This window comes from Setaria italica, chromosome V (genome assembly GCF_000263155.2).
Source record: "Setaria italica strain Yugu1 chromosome V, Setaria_italica_v2.0, whole genome shotgun sequence".
In the NCBI taxonomy this organism is placed as follows: domain Eukaryota; kingdom Viridiplantae; phylum Streptophyta; class Magnoliopsida; order Poales; family Poaceae; genus Setaria; species Setaria italica.
Window position 1 is genome coordinate 27,158,712 of NC_028454.1, and position 15,789 is coordinate 27,174,500.

Sequence of the window (15,789 nt, forward strand, 5' to 3'; positions counted from 1 at the left end):
AGCTTCTTTTAATTATTCCTGCAGTGCTCGAGGAAAAAAAAGAAGATCTCAAGGGCCAAGTTACTGATTCGAAGAACTCCTACTATCGGGTGACGGACTAGCATGATAGGATGATTGTGTTGTATGAAAACCTGGACCATCACTTGCAAAAGGAGAAGAAAATACGCAAGGATGGTGAGGCCGACTTGGTCAATGCCATGAAGGCTCTCCAGGAGCGCAAGGCCGAGTTGGAGGCTGTGAAGCTTCCTCTGTGTGGAGGGGGCGAGAGTTTTGTGCGCGCGCAGGACGGCCGGAGTAGCAGCGCGTGGCGTGTTGGTCTGTCCAACAGCTAGCGTAGCGTGCGGTTGCCTCCCGTTGCCGCCGCCGTTGCCTGGTTCGGGGCCGGCAGCGGTTGGAGGGGTGGGAAGTGTGAGCGGTGGCGCCCGATCCAGTGCAACGGGTTTTTCTTTTCTGCCGATGAGAGGAGCGCGTCTGGATGGATGCCCGTTGCCGGTTGCTGTTTTTTTGAAAATTATTTTGCATTGTGGAGGGGGTGAGTGATCGAGTAGACGATATTCTAATATTCCACCGTGGCTTTCATTTTGAACTGCTTTTTGTATGAGGCTTTTTTTAAAAAAAATAATATGTTGCAAAGAAAGCTTTTTAATCAATTATTAGTTGCGCCTCTTTATTCGTTCTGAGCATGTGGCACTTTCTTGTGTTCATTGCTCTAGGGATGTTTTGTCACACAGATCGTTTCGCTATCGCAGCTGATCTTACTTCTGCGCCGATTGTACCGGAGAACAAACGATTGAAAAGAATTCAATTCAGTGCTTGTTCAGTTTGATGTACATAACTATATTCTGCACGCCAATCCCCGTAAATCCCTATGCAACTGAACATGCCATTAGTGATGTCTGATCATCACCAAATGCCAACTGAAATTGCACTTGGATTAGATGCCTAGGCGCAACAAATATATAGTAGCCATTGATTAAAACTTTTGAATCTTATGATGGAGTAACATTGTACAATTGATTTGAACTCTGATTTAGAATTCAAATAGGTTCTGCAATATAATATGAAGTGTAACAAAATATTCTTTTAAAGAAAATAATGAGGTGCAATGCAAGATAGCTTAGAACAAAATTTATCATTCTTGCGCATTTTGTTCCATGTATCTTTTGCAACTAAACCATCGAGTGCCAAGTGATACACCGAGACATGGACCAAACCATGATAAAAACTCATACATTTGTATAGTTGGAAAGAAAAAATCGCCTAAATGCATCTTTGCCCATTTTACAAAACCCCTGATTGTGTCACCGATCACTTTTAGTCGCATCATAGTCCCATGCATGGAAGCGCCAAAGTGATTGCTGCTTGCACAAATAGGATATGATATATGTACTCTGGCACCTCTGAACTCTGATCTCCACCACTTGTGAAATTAAAGATCAATAAGATAGTAGTAGTCACTAGAAAGTGTCATCACCATATTGCCGGCACAAACTTATGCTGAATGTGAACAATGCAATGTAATAATGTTCACTGATACATGACATGATCTTCAGTACATCCTGCAGACAAAGACTCACAGAACTAGGCTTATGTAAGATTTATGCCCAATCTACGTCTACCAATCGGGATAATCCTCCCATCTTGTTATCGAACATAGCAATCCATCAGTAATCGCATTTAATTTGAAACCACTACTTAATCATTTGTACGTATGCTATCACGGATGAGTTATCCTTCGATTGCGGCTGTCGGGCGGCCCGATCGTACGCGGCGGCGGCTCTCATGACCTCGGTCCTGGATTCCCTGGTGGCTTCGGCGTCCCCGGTGCTGGCATGGGCACTGGTGGCGACGGTGGCCTAGCTGGTGGCTTCGGCGTCCTCGGACCTGGCATGGGCGCTGGTGGCTTGAGCGGCGGCGAAGGTGGCATGGGTCGTGGCTTCGGTGTCCTCGGTGACGGCTTCGGCGGCTTAGGCCGTACCAGCTTCAGTGTATTGGGCGGTGCCGGCTTCTCCTTCATGGGGGGATGATTCATGGGTGGCATCCCCGGATTCAGCACCTGCACTGGTGGCTTTGGCGGCGCTGGCCCTGGCATCGGCGGTTTCGGCGTCGGCCCGGGCTTGGGAGGGCTCGGCTTCGGGCCATCGTGGTGGTGGTCGTCGTCGTCATCGTCGTCGTCGTCGTCGTCATGGTGGTGGTGGTGATGATGGTGGTGGCCGTGGCGGTAGCATCTGTAGCCACATCCCCTGAGGCAAGACGCTCTCCGGTAGCTATCTGTGTAGATGGATATAGAAACACACAGGGAAATGAATGCATTAACAGAGCCAACGACGGCTTCGTCAAGATTGATTCAGGGTGCATGACTGGTAAAAGTAGGCAAAGCGGTGGACGTACACGGTGGCAGGTAGAAGCAGGAGTGGGCGACGCAGTGGCGGTAGCAGATGCCGGGAATGTAGTCGATGCAGTCATGCGTGCACTCCACGCTGCACTCGTCGTAGTCGCCGTCGTCGTCGTCGTCGTCGTCGTCATCATCGTCGTGGCTGTCTCCGTGATCATCGTGGTGGCCATCATGGTCATGATCGTGGTGATCATCGTCGTCGTCGTGATGATCGTCGTGATCGTCATCAGATACGGACGAGGCGGCGAGGGGGCGGATGCCATTCGTGAAGGCGTCATCGTCGTCGTCGTCAAAGTCGTCGTCGCACTTCCTCATGCAGGACCTGTAGCACCTGTGGTACATGTGGTGGTCGTGGTCCTCCCACCCCACGGCGGAGCAGAGCGCGGCGACGGCCAGGAGGCCGGCGAGCATGGCCGCCTTCTTGGACCGCGCCATTGCTGGCCCCTGATCGTACGTCAAGCTCGATGGAAAGATGGGGTGCGTGGGTCGGTGCGCTGCTGGTCGCATATATACTGCGCCGGCCGGATGAGCTAGCTAGAGCTAACTGTATAGTGTTCTTGTGCTGTTGGACACGCAGCGCCATTTGCGTGCGTGCGGAATGCATGAGGGGCTGCAGTGTTGCGGCCTGCAGGGAGTCCGGGAGTGTGTGAACTGTGTGAAGCGGTTGCGTGAGAGAGACCGCAGTCCAGCCGGCCAACTGAAATTCTTAGCATTTGAGTTCATCGCTTCCAGAAGGAACAAAAACATTTGATCTAGCTAGTGAGAAGAAGTAAATAATGGTATGTTGGTATACGCGTCGCAACATTTTAAATGCTAGCTGGAGAGAGGCACCATTTAGCACCAGATTGGGTCATTGCAGACCGACGAGGGACATGAATTTGTTCTGTACTGAAAACATCTTAAACCATGTGGACTTGAGCACAAACGGATGCTAAGTTCTCTAGTCCTCTAGACATCACTCTCTAGCACCCGAATTTCTTTCCTGGCCCTGACATAGCGAGTAGTCACGCCGCCACCCCGTCCTCGTCTCCTTTCATGATTCAGGCAACCGTCACTATTCACCTTTCTTGAGTCTTGCCACACCCTCCTTCTTTGTCTCCCGTGGCAATCCCCTATATTTACCCTAAAACAGTAGAACCTTACCACCATGGGTCCTTGTTTAGATGATCAAATTGAAATTACTAGCATGGATGGCGTATACTTCCTCCGTCCTAAATTATATGCCGTTTTGACATTCTTAGATTCATATCATCCTCCGTCCCAAATTATATGCTGTTTTGACATTCTTAGATTCATATCATAGTTGTTTAGATGGACGAGAGAGAACCAGTACATCCATTAAGTACGCATGCTATCCTTGAAAATTTGCGAACAGATTTTAAGTGGAGAGCACCTCGTAGCGGCCGTGCGTGTCAGTGTACACACGTCCTTTTGCAGTCGCACCAACTTGTGTACGTCAGACAGACAGACACCAAGAGCATAAAACTTAGCTGATGTGTATACATATGCTGTGTGTACCATAGAAGATACATTTCAGTACATCATGCGTCCATTTATAGAACTACTATTAGGCATTTGATGTTATGGTTTGTGCCCAGCAACGAGACACATGTATAGCATTTCTTATATCCTTACTAGCAGCAGCAATTAATTCGGACTCCGCACTGCGTATACATTTATACGACGACGTATACCATGGGACCTCTACTTGATCGCACGCATGTACGTATATACGTCAAGCACGGCGAGTTATTCTTGCTGGCAGTGGCGGATCCATCCTATCAGTTGTAGTTGTCGTTGGCGTTCACGGTTTCGCTGCCGGGGGGACACGGCGGCTTCTTCGGCGGCGGCGGCGCCTTGGGCGCGGGTGGCTTCGGCGTTGGCGTTGGTGGCGTTGGCGGCCTCGGCTTCGGTGGTGCTGGAGTTGGCGGGTTCGGGGGCCCAGGCTTGGGCGGCTTCGGGCCGGGACCGGGCGCAGGCGGGCCGTGGTGGAAGCACTTGTCGCAGCAGTTCTTCATGCACGTCACTTTCTCCTTGCTATCTGCAGAACGGATGCCAAGCAACACATGAGCAGATAGATTGTTTGGGGGGGGGGGGGGGGATGGCGTGGGTCTTGTTAGTTGTGCACGTACAGGGTGGGAGGCAGAGGCAGGTGCTGACGACGCACTGCTCGTAGCAGAGGGCCGGCAGGTCCTCGAAGCACTCGTGCAGGCACCCGGTCTTGCACCGCCGGGAGACGCCTCCGCCGTCGCCGGGGGCGCCGTCCTCGGCGGCGTCCTCCTCCTGGCAGTCCCTCGCGCACGACTTGAAGCACCTCCACTGGTGCATGTGGTCGTCGTCCGCCGCCCTCACTGCCGCGGCCAGGAGCGCGGCCGCGGCCAGGAGGACGCCGAGCGCCCTGTAGCCCGCCATCGATCTGGTCTCTCGGTCTGCCTGTCGTTTAAAGCTGAGCTGCGTGCTGCAGCTTGATCGATGGGTGGGGATTGCATGGGGTTCCTGCGGGTCCAATATATACTGGTGCCGTGCCGGCCGGTGCTGTGAAGAGCGACAGCGCGACACGTCGTGCGCGCATGCTGAAAGCGTGAGGCCGTGCCGCCCGGCTCAGCTCACCATGCATGGATTAAAAAAATTCTAGCAACAAACAAACGGTTGTTTTGATCTCATAAACAGGTGCAATGAAATACAAGCAGCAGTGGTTAAAGAATGAAGTGAAGAATTCTGATGGTAAAGGTTACTCGACAGCAGCGTTTAAGAAAGTGCTTGCCTATTTGGAGACGATTACTGCATATTGTCTGAAACTGAGTCAGCCACCTAGGTGTGCAGCCCCAAAGCATGTCAAGCAATGTACTCCACGGCCACCTGATTTGGTTTGCATTAACATCGATGCAGCGATTTTTGCCTCCTCTTCAAGTTGGGTCATTGAGGTGTTGTTTTGGAACCATATGCGTAACTGTGTCCAGATTTTGCAGTGTTCCTGCGCTCGAAGAAGGTTCCATAGTGTGGTCTTGCAATCTAATTGTGTGACATTAATTCTAAAGATATATATCTACCTGCTAGAGATAGAACTACAGCGGGTTCCATCGTACTCCCTCCATCCCAAATTATAAGTCATTCCAAGAATCTTGGAGAGTCAAAGTATCTCAAGTTTGATCAAATTTATATGATAATATAATAACATTTATGATGTCAACTAAGTATCATTAGATTCTTCATCAATTATATTTTCATAGTATACCTATTTGATGTCATAAATCTTTATAATTTTCTCTATAATTTTGGTCAAACTTGAGATACCTTGACTCTCCAAGATTCTTAGAATGACTTTATAATTTGGAATGGAGGGGGTAGTTGATATTAAATTACTGGTATGTAATTTCGCTTCAACATCCGGTGCTAACGAAGTGGCTCATGTGCTGGCTCAATCAGGTGATTTCTTTGCTTATTTGGTCTTCCCTGTATCATTCCAATTTTATCGGATGTCTTCGAAGAGATTTTTGATCCCAGTTGTATCTAGAAAATTGTGTAGTCTGAATTTGTAAGTGAATGAATAGAGCCAACCTAACTTTAAAAAAGAACATATTGCGACGATACCTTTGGGGTAAAGATATATAGATTGACTGTATCATCATTTGCCTAGAGTGGACCGGCTTTTGCCCTATGGGAGGGCTCGTCGTGATTGCTGGGTACCAAACCCTAAGCATTGTATCTTATTTTCGATTACTACCCCTTAACCATCTACCAGAAACCATTAACCATATAGGAGCTCCCGTGTGCAGTACGCCCTTTTGCACTTGCACCAATTTGTGTACATCAGGGACCAAGAGCGTAAAATTTGTGTGTGTGTGTGCACCATATGGATCGGAAGACAAATTCGAGCACATCGTGCATTCCTTTATAGAACCATACTATTAAGCATTTGAGCCCAGTTTTTTTTTGAAACATATTGAGCCCAGTTCACAGCAACGGATCGGAGATACGTAACAGTATTTCTTATCCTTTACTAGCGGCAGCAATTGATTCGTATTCGTACAGTCATACCACATATACCATGGGACCTCTACTTATAGATAGCACGTGCGTACGTTCGACGTCAGGTTCCATGAGCTTTTTTTTTATTATTCTGGCTGGCGCATCCATCGTATCAGTTGTTGGCGTTCACGGTTTCGAGCCCGGCGGGGGGCACGGGCACGGCTTGGACTTAGAACCAGGCGGCTTCGGGCTAGGTCCAGGCTTGGGACCGTGGTGGAAGCACTTCCCGCAGCACTTCTTCATGCACGTCACTTTCTCCTTGCTGTCTGCATAACGAGTAGCAAAAGCAACAGCACGTGAGCAGAGCAGTAGATTTCTTATTTGCTGCTTACTGCAGTAAGCGTGTTTGAAGCTGGGTCCTTGGCTGCGCAATGCAACGTACAGGGTGGGAGGCAGAGGCAGGTCTTGACGACGCACTGCTGGTAGCAGAGGGCCGGCAGCTCCTCGAAGCACTCGTGCAGGCACCCGGTCTTGCACTTGCCGGCGTCGAGGGCGTCCTCCTCGCCGTGGCAGCTTTTCGTGCACGACTTGAAGCACTTCAAGTGGTACATGTGCTCGTCGTCCGCCGCCCCCGACGCCACCGCGGCGAGGAGCGCGGCCGCGGCCAGGAGGACGCCGACCGCCCTGTACCCCGCCATCGATCGCTGGCTCGCTCTGGTCTCTCGGTTGGTCGTCGTCCGAAGGGTGAGATGAGCTGAGCTGCTGCAGCTCGATCGATCGATGGGATTGCATGGCGTTCCTGCAGCTTCTATATAGACTGCCGCTGGTGCTGTAAGAGCGGCGACAGCGCGACGCACCGTGCGCGCATGCTGAGAGCGTGTGGCCGCGGCGCCCGGCCGGCTCGGTTCGCGGGATGATGCGTGCACGGAAACAAGGAACCGAATCTGTTCGAACGGAATGAGCTGATGATCTGAGCTCGACGCAGCGAGATCCGCGCGGGTTCATGCTTTCCTTGTTCGCGGCACTGGTTATACCTTCGCGGTTCGCATGCCTTGCGCGTTCGGATGGTTTCATCACCACTAGCTTACCGTAGTAGCTAGCCATCATCAAATAAAAGTGAGGTGTGAAGTTGCTTCAGTTCCGTGTCGTTTTCAGTAGCTAGTTCGAACTTTCCATCAAGGTTCAACATTGAAATGCGCCATGCACTCCCTCCGATTCTAAAATGTAGGATATTTTAGCTTTTCTATATAGATAGATTTTGCTATGTATCTAAATATAATATATATTTAGATGCATAAAAAATATGTATCTAGAAAAACTAAAACGACCTATAATTTCAAATGGGAGTCTGTATATCTAGCTCTAGCTGGATTGAAAAATTCCAAACCTCTCAAATGTGGGTTCCAAACTTCCAGTGGGGAGATGTCTTCGAGTTCTGGCACGCAAACTAACGTAACACAATTTTTAAAACTTCGCATGGATTGATAAAACTTTGGACCCGCTAAATACGCTTTAGAATTTCCGTGAGTTCTAATTTACAATTTTAATTGCTTGTTTATTTGGGCCGGTTCACTGGACAAAGCGAAAAAGAACATGCGAAAGCATGGTCACATGTTTTATACATTAATTAATTAACTCTCTATGTCAGCCCACTAATTATTCCATCGTTATCACTTCTCAATTTCTCAGTCAAATTACGCATACCGGATGATGTGCTTTTGTGAACTGTGATTCCCGCTATGCCTTCACTCTGCTCTCTCTGCAGCATGTGTTCTGATCCCTGAATGTTCTCCATGTTGTTTTGTTTGTTGATTCGTTGAATCCGGCTTAGGTGGCGGCCCAGAGGGGTCTGTCCTTTTCTTCCTTGATTTCGAAATACACTTGTTACATTAATGCCATTGTTACCTTCTTTTCTTCCGTTCCAAGGGAAAATATGAATTTGAGGCCATTTTTTTTTCTTAGTCGTTTTTCTTTGTTGGTTGGTTTCACTCAAACTGAGTGAATAGCCTGTAGCAAATTAGCCCTCAGAGGCTAGAAAAGGCCCAACGTGGGCCTCGATCCCTTTCGGCCCAAATGACGTTGGCCAGGAGGTCACTGCACATGTAGTGGCAGCAGTTTGTACCCCTGTGGAAAATTGATGAAGCTCAACCTTTCCTCGCAAAAACAGATGTCCAGCCTCGTTGCCTTGCCTCAGACACATTTCGAGCGCCCGGTACAGATTTTGTCCGCGCTCACACAATGAGATACGGTCGATTCTTTTTGCATGTGAACTATGGGAAAGAATGGTGTTAAAATTAACGTGTATACTCATCATTTGTGACCATATACTAGAACTGAGCAATACTACCAGTACGAGGGGGTAGGGGAAAAATTGGTTGGCAACATGTGACACCAAACTCTTCAAAATACTCACTCGCAAATTGGTGAAATTGGTGGACAAGGAAAAGGAAGAGGCTGGACAAAACAGCAAGAAAAAGCTTTGATTCACTTGTGGTCCTGGTGACGTGGTCCTTATGGCTTGAACATAACGCTCAGACTTTCAATTGGTGCCAACGAGAAACGACCTTGGATCCTTCCACAAAAATCTCGGATGAAATTGAACCTAGAACTAAAGAGGTATTAGTGCCGGGTACAACAACTAGGAGCACCGGAGGGGTCTTTAGTTTCGGTTAGGGGCATCAATTGGGACAGAAGAGGAGTTTCTAGTCCCGGTTGAAACCACCATCCGGGACTAATGGGTGACATCTGCTTTAGTCCCGGTTGGTGGCTCTATCCGAGACTAAAGGAACTCTTTTAATCCTGGTTGAAACCACCAACCGAGACTACATCCTCTCTTTTTTTATTTCCCCCGCACCGGTTATTCCTTATCTTCCCACCCCCACTGGACTCTTGGCCTTATCCTTATCACCCCACCATATCAGCCGGCTTCTCTTTCCCAATCTCCCTCTACCGCTTCCTCTCTCCTCCCCCTCCTCCTCTCTCTTCCCTCCACTGGATGCCGCCGGCGCACAGGGCCTGACCGCCAGCCGCTATCGGCGCGCGGGAACTCCCCGACCCAGCCCCAAGCTGCCGGTTGCCACCAACTTGCGTGGCCCGGCGCAGGCGGTCGAGATGGCCTGATGTGGCGCGGGTGGGAGAGATGGCTGGCGAGCTGCCACCTCGCGTGGCCTGGCATGGCGCCGATGGCCAGCGGGAGAGAAGCTCCCGTTTGTGGATACAAGAAGCCGATGAATGTTTCATTTGTGAGTGATACAATAGTGCATGTTTTGTTTGTGAATGATTCATTTGTGATTGTGTTGGTGAATCATCCACATGTTGTGAATCAGATTGAACTCATGTGTTTTGAATCAAATCTTGTGCAAATTGATTGGATGTGTGTTTTTACTTGTGTGATGGTTATGTGAGATGAGCATGTTCTTTGCTTCAATCTGTGTGATGGTTCTTGCTCTTGATTTGATTGTCTTTGTGGTAGAGCTGGAGCTCGAGGTGGTGGTGGTTGAGGCGGCGTGAGCAGTCACAACAAGGGCGGCCTAGTTTTTTTATTTTTTTTGAAGTCTTTTATCCCGGTTGGTAATACCAACCGGGACTAAAGATCACCTTTAGTCCCGGGTGAAATACCCGGGACTAAAGAGGGGGATCTTTAGTCTCAAAAAATTAGTCCCAGTTGGATATTCGAGATATGTGAAGCTATCCAACCGGAACTAATGCTCACTTTTCCACTAGTGCAAAAGGACTGCTGATTCATTGGTAAGAGACATAATGGCGGAGGCCTCGGGTTGGACTCAACCGCACTTCTCCTTAATGGCACCGATTGCCGTAGTTTTAGATCTTCTGTCGGGTCGCAACCATGTTGTTGTGTAATAACCTAGATTTTTAAACTTCTCGAGTGACTCATCACTTCCGATGACTATATTCTCTAGGATGTAACAATTCTCTCTTCCTTTTAACGAATACGTGCTAAGGCACGGTCGCTAAAAAAAAAGAGGGACCAGGGAAACCGGGCAATAGATATGAATATATGATAAACTTTCGTCGTTGCACCAAATATGGCAAGCCTTTGCTAGTTGCTACCCTGGAGCCTATAGACCGGAAGCCACACCCATGCATGATCCAAGATGGCTTCGGCTATCGGCTTAATTTGGCGGAGATGGCGGCTCCGGGGTGGGACCAGGCGCAGGCGGAGTGGGAGATGGCGGCTCCGGGGTGGGACTAGGCGGAGTCGGAGATGGCGGCTCCGGGATGGGAGAGGGACCAGGCGCAGGCGGGCTGTGGCGGAAGCACTTCTCGCAGCACTTCTTCAAGCACGCCCTTTTCTCTCTTCTATCTGTAGAATGGTAACAAGAAGCAAACGCATGATCAGAGATTCATTCAGAGCTAGACGCTCGATTAGGATTCCAGAGCAAGGCATAGGACATGATGGAGGTCTTTTTTTTATGGGTCTTGGTTGTGCACATACGCCGCGGGTAGGAGAGGCAGGCGGTGTAGACGCACTGCGGGTAGCCCATGGTCGGCACGTCCTCGAAGCAGTCGTCGTCGTGGCACCCGCCCTTGCACTCGCCGGAGACGGTGGAGACGACCGCGGAGACGTTGCATTCCTTGTTGGCGGCAGCGGCGTCGTGGTGGTGGCAAGCCTTCGTGCACGACCGGAAGCACTTCCACGGATGGTCGTCGTCGTCGTCCGCCGCCCTCGCCGCGGCGGCGAGGAGCGCGGCCATGGCAAGGACGACGGCGACCGCCTTGCCCGCCGCTTTGTAGCCCGCCGCCATCGATCGCTCGCTCGATCTACCTGGTCCCTCTGCCTGTCCTTCGAATTAAGGTGAGCTGAGCTGAACTATGCTGCAGCTCGGGGATGCATGGCGTCCCTGCAGGTTCTATATATACAGCGCCGCCGCTGGTGCTGTAAACAAGCACGCGTCTGTGTGCACGTCGGACGCGTGAGGCAGCGGCGCCCGGCTCGCCGGCTGGACTGCTGGATACGTGCACGGAAACAGGGACAGAATCGGCTCGAGCGGAGTGAGCTGAGCCGATCGAGCGAGTGAGATCGGCGCGGGTTCATGCTCTTCTTGCTCATTGGCACTGGCAGCTTCGCCACTAGCATGCGCTGCGCGTTTGGTTTCTCCGCTGATGAAGAAGTAAGGTACGGTGAGGTGTGGTGTGGAATTGTGGATTTCTCCATCATTTTCAGAAGCTTTCATTCAGTACTCAGAAAAAAACGATCGAATGATCATCCAGCCCGGTTCTCGCCAGACTCGAAGCCAGGGATGGATGGTGAGCTTTTCAAACGGAAAGTGGGCATGTTGTAACACATTCGCGCCGGTAATATTGGTAAGGCTAGTTTGCTAATTTAGCAGGACTCTTTTGATCATCCCATCAAATGGGGGCATATGCCCCACTAGATCTATGTTTAGTCTATCCATATCTTTCAAAGCACAATGTTAAATTAGCTTAAGAAGAGCGGGATCAAATAATGAACTATTTTGAACAATGATTTATTCAGTTATTTCCCTCCTAGTGCCACATCATTACTAAACTTGAGAATAGCAGGGTTATTTTTGCATTGACCAATGACTTGAGAGTCATCTTACTTCGTAGTGTGTAATGTCGTGTGGAACAACGGCTGCCACCTTTTGCATTAAGCAATGAGTCAAGAGTCATCTGACTTCTTCGTAGTATTTCATAGTATGGAATTGTCGTGTTCTAGTAGTAGTCTATTTGCGAAATCACGGAACACGAATGTACACTCTCTGCGAATGCGCTACCAAGCTTGGCATCTTTCAATCCCCATAATGCCATTTGCTCATGACCATGTCGTCGAGATTGATTCTAATTTTTTTATAATGAACTTATAGAAATGCATGCAAATGCATGGTACGCTGGAGCGAGTTAAGGTGATGTCTATGCATGGATGATCTCGGACGCGATCAATTACTCCACTTCTATGAATGTTGGCATCTTCTCAAGCGAAAATGTCATGTAATGAAAACTCTATGTCCCGTCACCCCTGCTTTGCGTTGTTGCGCGTGCCAACCAATAAATCATGGTAGCAAGCTGATAAAAGTATGCCGTCGCCACTGGATTTACTATCATCAACCAAGTGATCTCCGATCATATGAAATGCCCGAATAAAAGCTGAGAGACGACTTTCACATGATATGTGCTAGGGAAAGCTAAATCACACTTGAGTGTTTTTGAGGAGCTCTCACACTCGATTTTTTTGACCAATCGAAGAATGACACATTGATTTGCTTCTTCTTCTCCTTCAGTACCGGAGGGCTCCTCCGGCGACCTTTAGGGTCTGGGTTTTGGGGTGGGGGGGGGTTACCAGTGTATGCGGATCTAGAGGGAGTTCCGGGGCGGCTCGCCGGCCGGCGGTGGAGGCGGGAGAGATGGCGGTGGTGCGGAGGCGACGAGGGTGTCGTCGGAGCTGGGCGGTGGGAGACCCCCGGTGGGCAGTGGAGGCGGCAGGGGCATAGGGATCCGACGGGTTAGCGTCGGTGGGGACCGTAGGCGGCGGCGGAGGCGGCGGCGTGCCGCCGGAGCTAGTCGGGGAGCCGGCGGCAGCGGGGGAGCTCGGCCGGACTTGTAAAAGAATATGCAAGAGGAGGAGCAACGTCGGAATCGGGGGTGGAGGTGGAAGGCGGCGGTGGGGGCGAGGATCTGGTTGCCGGGGCTGGAGACAACGAGTCGGGGGAAGAAGAATGGGAGAGGGGGTTTCCATCAGAGCCGTTCAGATTCGATCCGGTGGTTAGAAAATTCGAATGTGGAAAGGCCCTCCACCACTGAGAGTATTACAAATACGGCCCCTTTGTCCTGTGCATTCTACTCTTGCTGATCGTATATCCTCGCGTACAATGCACGATGTGATATCTATTCGTGTCAGGTAAGGGGGGTCATCACGCGGGCGCGCGCGCTGCTCCTGCACGCCGCCACCGCGTAGCTCTTGCGGCAGGTGTCCCGGCACGCGGCCATGATCTTGCTGCCCGGCCGGAGCTGGCCGCACAGGGAGAGCGCGCACGGCTGCTCGCAGCTTAGATGGCCCGGGACCGTCGCCGCCCCGTAGCTGCCGGCGCACCTGTGGTAGCAGGAGAACTGGCAGAACCAGAACTCGTCGCGCGGAACGCACTGGTCGAAGCACGCGTGGAAGCAGGGCAGGCGCCCGCCCTGATCCTCCGCCGCCGCCGCCGATCCGGCCGCCGGCGAGGACGGCACGGCGACCACGACCACGACGGCGGCGGCGAAGAGCGCGGCCGTTCCTGTGCCGATCCCCATTGCTTGGCTTGCGCTCGCTCTCCTCTAGCACTGAACGAGAGTGACGGAGACCTCCCGTCGGCCGCGGACAGGCACCGATCGGATCGATTTCGTCCCAGCGTGGCAGCTGGGTGTCGGATTTATATTGCCATCGGCGGCGCGGGACGGATTCCTGGGTGCAGTGCGCGCGAGACGCTGGGACGGGGGCGGGGGTGCAGACAACGCGGATGTGATGCGAGGCTTCGCCGGTGGCGTGTGACGAGAAGGGGCGGCGGCTCATGTCATGGTTCCGGCGTGATCGTCGCTTGGGCACCGTCTCTTCGATCTGCTACCTGTACGTCGCGATTCAGTGGGCACCCTGGGCACTAAAGCGGTGTTCGGATCCCGGAGCTAAAGTTTTAATCCGTGTCATATCGGATATTCGGATGCTAATTAGGAAGACTAAAGATGAGCTAATTACAAAACTAATTGCAGAACCCTTAGGCTAAATCGCGAGACGAATCCATTAAACCTAATTAATCCATCATTAGCGAATGTTTACTGTAGCACCATATTATCAAATCATGGACTAATTAGGTTTAATAGATTTATCTCGCGATTTAGCCTAGGGGTTGTGAAATTGGTTTTGTAATTAGCCTATATTTAATACTCCTAATTAGTGTCCAAACATTCGATGTGATAGGCGCTAAAATTTAGCCCGGGGATCCAAACACCCCCTAACCCAGTTTTTTGGTTTGCACGTTCTCAGCGGTAACTATCCAGACCGTCCGTCGGCGAACGGTGATCCAGATATGTCAGAGTGGAAGGAATCTTGGATTTTTTTGTTTCCGCACATACGCTTCACATATACTTTTCCATATACGTATTCTTGTTTCCCGTGCCTTATCTTTTACCCCCTGTCTCTCCTCCCTGCTCGCTCGCCTCTCCCGTCTCCCTCCTTACTTCTTGCTCCTCTAGCCTCCCAGACCTGCGCCGCTGCCGCTCCCTTCACCGCTCGCCGACGCTGCTCTCCCTTCGCCGCTACCACTCCCTTCACCGCTCGCCGACGCTGCTCTCCTTGCGCCGCCACCACCAAATTCTATTTTCCCTCCCATCTTCTCTTCGAGCTCCTCCGCCGTCGCCGTTCTCTCCTCCCTCCCATATTCTCCTCGAGCTTCGCCGCCACCGCCGTTCTCTCCCACCTCTCCATGCAGTGATTTCGATCAGTTTTCACTCCCCCTCTGTAAGTATGCCTCTCTAACAAACTGAACTCGTCTGACTTTTCTAACTTCAATAGAAATCTGAAGTGCTGTTGGGAACTCCCCTACAGTTTGCCCTTAAAAAAAGGACAACAAGTACTACCAATGTATTTGAGGATCCTGGAATGACCAACTAGAACACCATCTGCATTGTCATTAGAACTCACATATTAGGACAGTGTATCAAGTGATATCTGTTCTTGAATGAATCAAACTAGAACACAATCTGCACTGTCACTAGACCATCTGTATCAAGTGATGGCTGTGTTATATAATGGCAGTTCATATTGTTTACCTTGTGAGCCACAAAAGGGGGTTATAGATATATGCCTATACCATCCAGGCCCATAAATTGTGTGTCCTCCTGAGGCATAGCATGAGGCCCACTATTGAAACAAATATGCAATGTTTCCGTACAATATAATGCATTTTTGGATGAGAAATTTAGAGTAACAAATGACAATAGGTAGCTCGCAAATGGTAATAGGATTTATATGCAAACATGCCATACAGCGTGAAGAAAATAGGAATACACTAGAATCGTGCCTGTGCGTTGCTACGTGCTACAAAATATTTATATTACAAATATGCGAAACATCCAACAAGACAATAATAGTGCGAAAACAACCAAACATATTTTTAGACATTTCATTTACAATAGAAGAAGCTAATTAGCTACTTGTGAGAAAAAAAATCATACATTAGCACACCTATCCAAGAATAAATAACTTCATGCCACACCAATAAACGTTTCGATTTACCATAAACACATGAAACTGATGTCAGCTGAAACTACAAATGCATGTATCCCTTTGCACGTTTATATTTCATAATTCAAATGTATTTTGTTCCCATTTGTTGTAGCGATTATAATGTGTTAGACGAGCTTCAAATGTATCTTCAAGAAGAGAAGATGCAGCCTGCAACAGAAAGGTTAAT

The 15,789-nt window shown here is 50.0% G+C and overlaps 5 protein-coding genes across 5 annotated transcripts in view; all 5 read right to left on the reverse strand.

Annotated features, from left to right (window-relative positions):
* LOC101782460 overlaps nucleotides 1-140 on the reverse strand; it is an 889-nt gene extending 749 nt beyond the window's left edge. Inside the window, exon 1 of the mRNA XM_004971904.1 lies at nucleotides 132-140. Coding sequence (XP_004971961.1) covers nucleotides 132-140 — 9 coding nt within the window. The remainder of the gene's footprint in view (nucleotides 1-131) is intronic.
* Nucleotides 141-1,451: 1,311 nt separating this feature from the next.
* LOC101758673 (sarcoplasmic reticulum histidine-rich calcium-binding protein-like) lies at nucleotides 1,452-2,861 on the reverse strand. Its single transcript, XM_004969004.1, has 2 exons — nucleotides 2,392-2,861; nucleotides 1,452-2,271 (listed from the first exon to the last, which is right to left on the reverse strand). Exons 1-2 carry the CDS (start codon nucleotides 2,828-2,830, stop codon nucleotides 1,781-1,783), a joined length of 930 nt encoding a protein of 309 aa, XP_004969061.1. The 5' UTR covers nucleotides 2,831-2,861; the 3' UTR covers nucleotides 1,452-1,780.
* Nucleotides 2,862-3,871: 1,010 nt separating this feature from the next.
* Nucleotides 3,872-4,864, reverse strand: LOC101759083 (histidine-rich glycoprotein). Its single transcript, XM_004969005.2, has 2 exons — nucleotides 4,528-4,864; nucleotides 3,872-4,436 (listed from the first exon to the last, which is right to left on the reverse strand). The coding sequence occupies exons 1-2, from the start codon at nucleotides 4,805-4,807 to the stop codon at nucleotides 4,177-4,179; spliced, it is 540 nt and encodes a 179-aa protein (XP_004969062.1). The 5' UTR covers nucleotides 4,808-4,864; the 3' UTR covers nucleotides 3,872-4,176.
* A 1,505-nt stretch (nucleotides 4,865-6,369) lies between these two features.
* On the reverse strand, nucleotides 6,370-7,129 carry LOC105914463 (late cornified envelope-like proline-rich protein 1). Its single transcript, XM_012846193.2, has 2 exons — nucleotides 6,807-7,129; nucleotides 6,370-6,690 (listed from the first exon to the last, which is right to left on the reverse strand). Exons 1-2 carry the CDS (start codon nucleotides 7,060-7,062, stop codon nucleotides 6,551-6,553), a joined length of 396 nt encoding a protein of 131 aa, XP_012701647.1. The 5' UTR covers nucleotides 7,063-7,129; the 3' UTR covers nucleotides 6,370-6,550.
* A 3,225-nt stretch (nucleotides 7,130-10,354) lies between these two features.
* On the reverse strand, nucleotides 10,355-11,195 carry LOC101782860 (major pollen allergen Art v 1). The gene is made up of 2 exons (XM_012846236.1): nucleotides 10,821-11,195; nucleotides 10,355-10,688 (listed from the first exon to the last, which is right to left on the reverse strand). The coding sequence occupies exons 1-2, from the start codon at nucleotides 11,128-11,130 to the stop codon at nucleotides 10,498-10,500; spliced, it is 501 nt and encodes a 166-aa protein (XP_012701690.1). The 5' UTR covers nucleotides 11,131-11,195; the 3' UTR covers nucleotides 10,355-10,497.
* Nucleotides 11,196-15,789: the final 4,594 nt, after the last annotated feature.

Bases quoted from the DNA above. Each gene is read 5' to 3' on its own strand.
- LOC101758673 (XM_004969004.1), bottom strand. From the start codon at position 2,830: ATGGCGCGGTCCAAGAAGGCGGCCATGCTCGCCGGCCTCCTGGCCGTC. The intron at 2,272-2,391 runs GTACGTCCACCG...CCATCTACACAG, and splicing joins CTGCTTCTACCTGCCACCGT to ATAGCTACCGGAGAGCGTCT.
- LOC101759083 (XM_004969005.2), bottom strand. From the start codon at position 4,807: ATGGCGGGCTACAGGGCGCTCGGCGTCCTCCTGGCCGCGGCCGCGCTC. The intron at 4,437-4,527 runs GTACGTGCACAA...TCCGTTCTGCAG, and splicing joins CTGCCTCTGCCTCCCACCCT to ATAGCAAGGAGAAAGTGACG.
- LOC105914463 (XM_012846193.2), bottom strand. From the start codon at position 7,062: ATGGCGGGGTACAGGGCGGTCGGCGTCCTCCTGGCCGCGGCCGCGCTC. The intron at 6,691-6,806 runs GTACGTTGCATT...CTCGTTATGCAG, and splicing joins CTGCCTCTGCCTCCCACCCT to ACAGCAAGGAGAAAGTGACG.
- LOC101782860 (XM_012846236.1), bottom strand. From the start codon at position 11,130: ATGGCGGCGGGCTACAAAGCGGCGGGCAAGGCGGTCGCCGTCGTCCTT. The intron at 10,689-10,820 runs GTATGTGCACAA...ACCATTCTACAG, and splicing joins CTGCCTCTCCTACCCGCGGC to ATAGAAGAGAGAAAAGGGCG.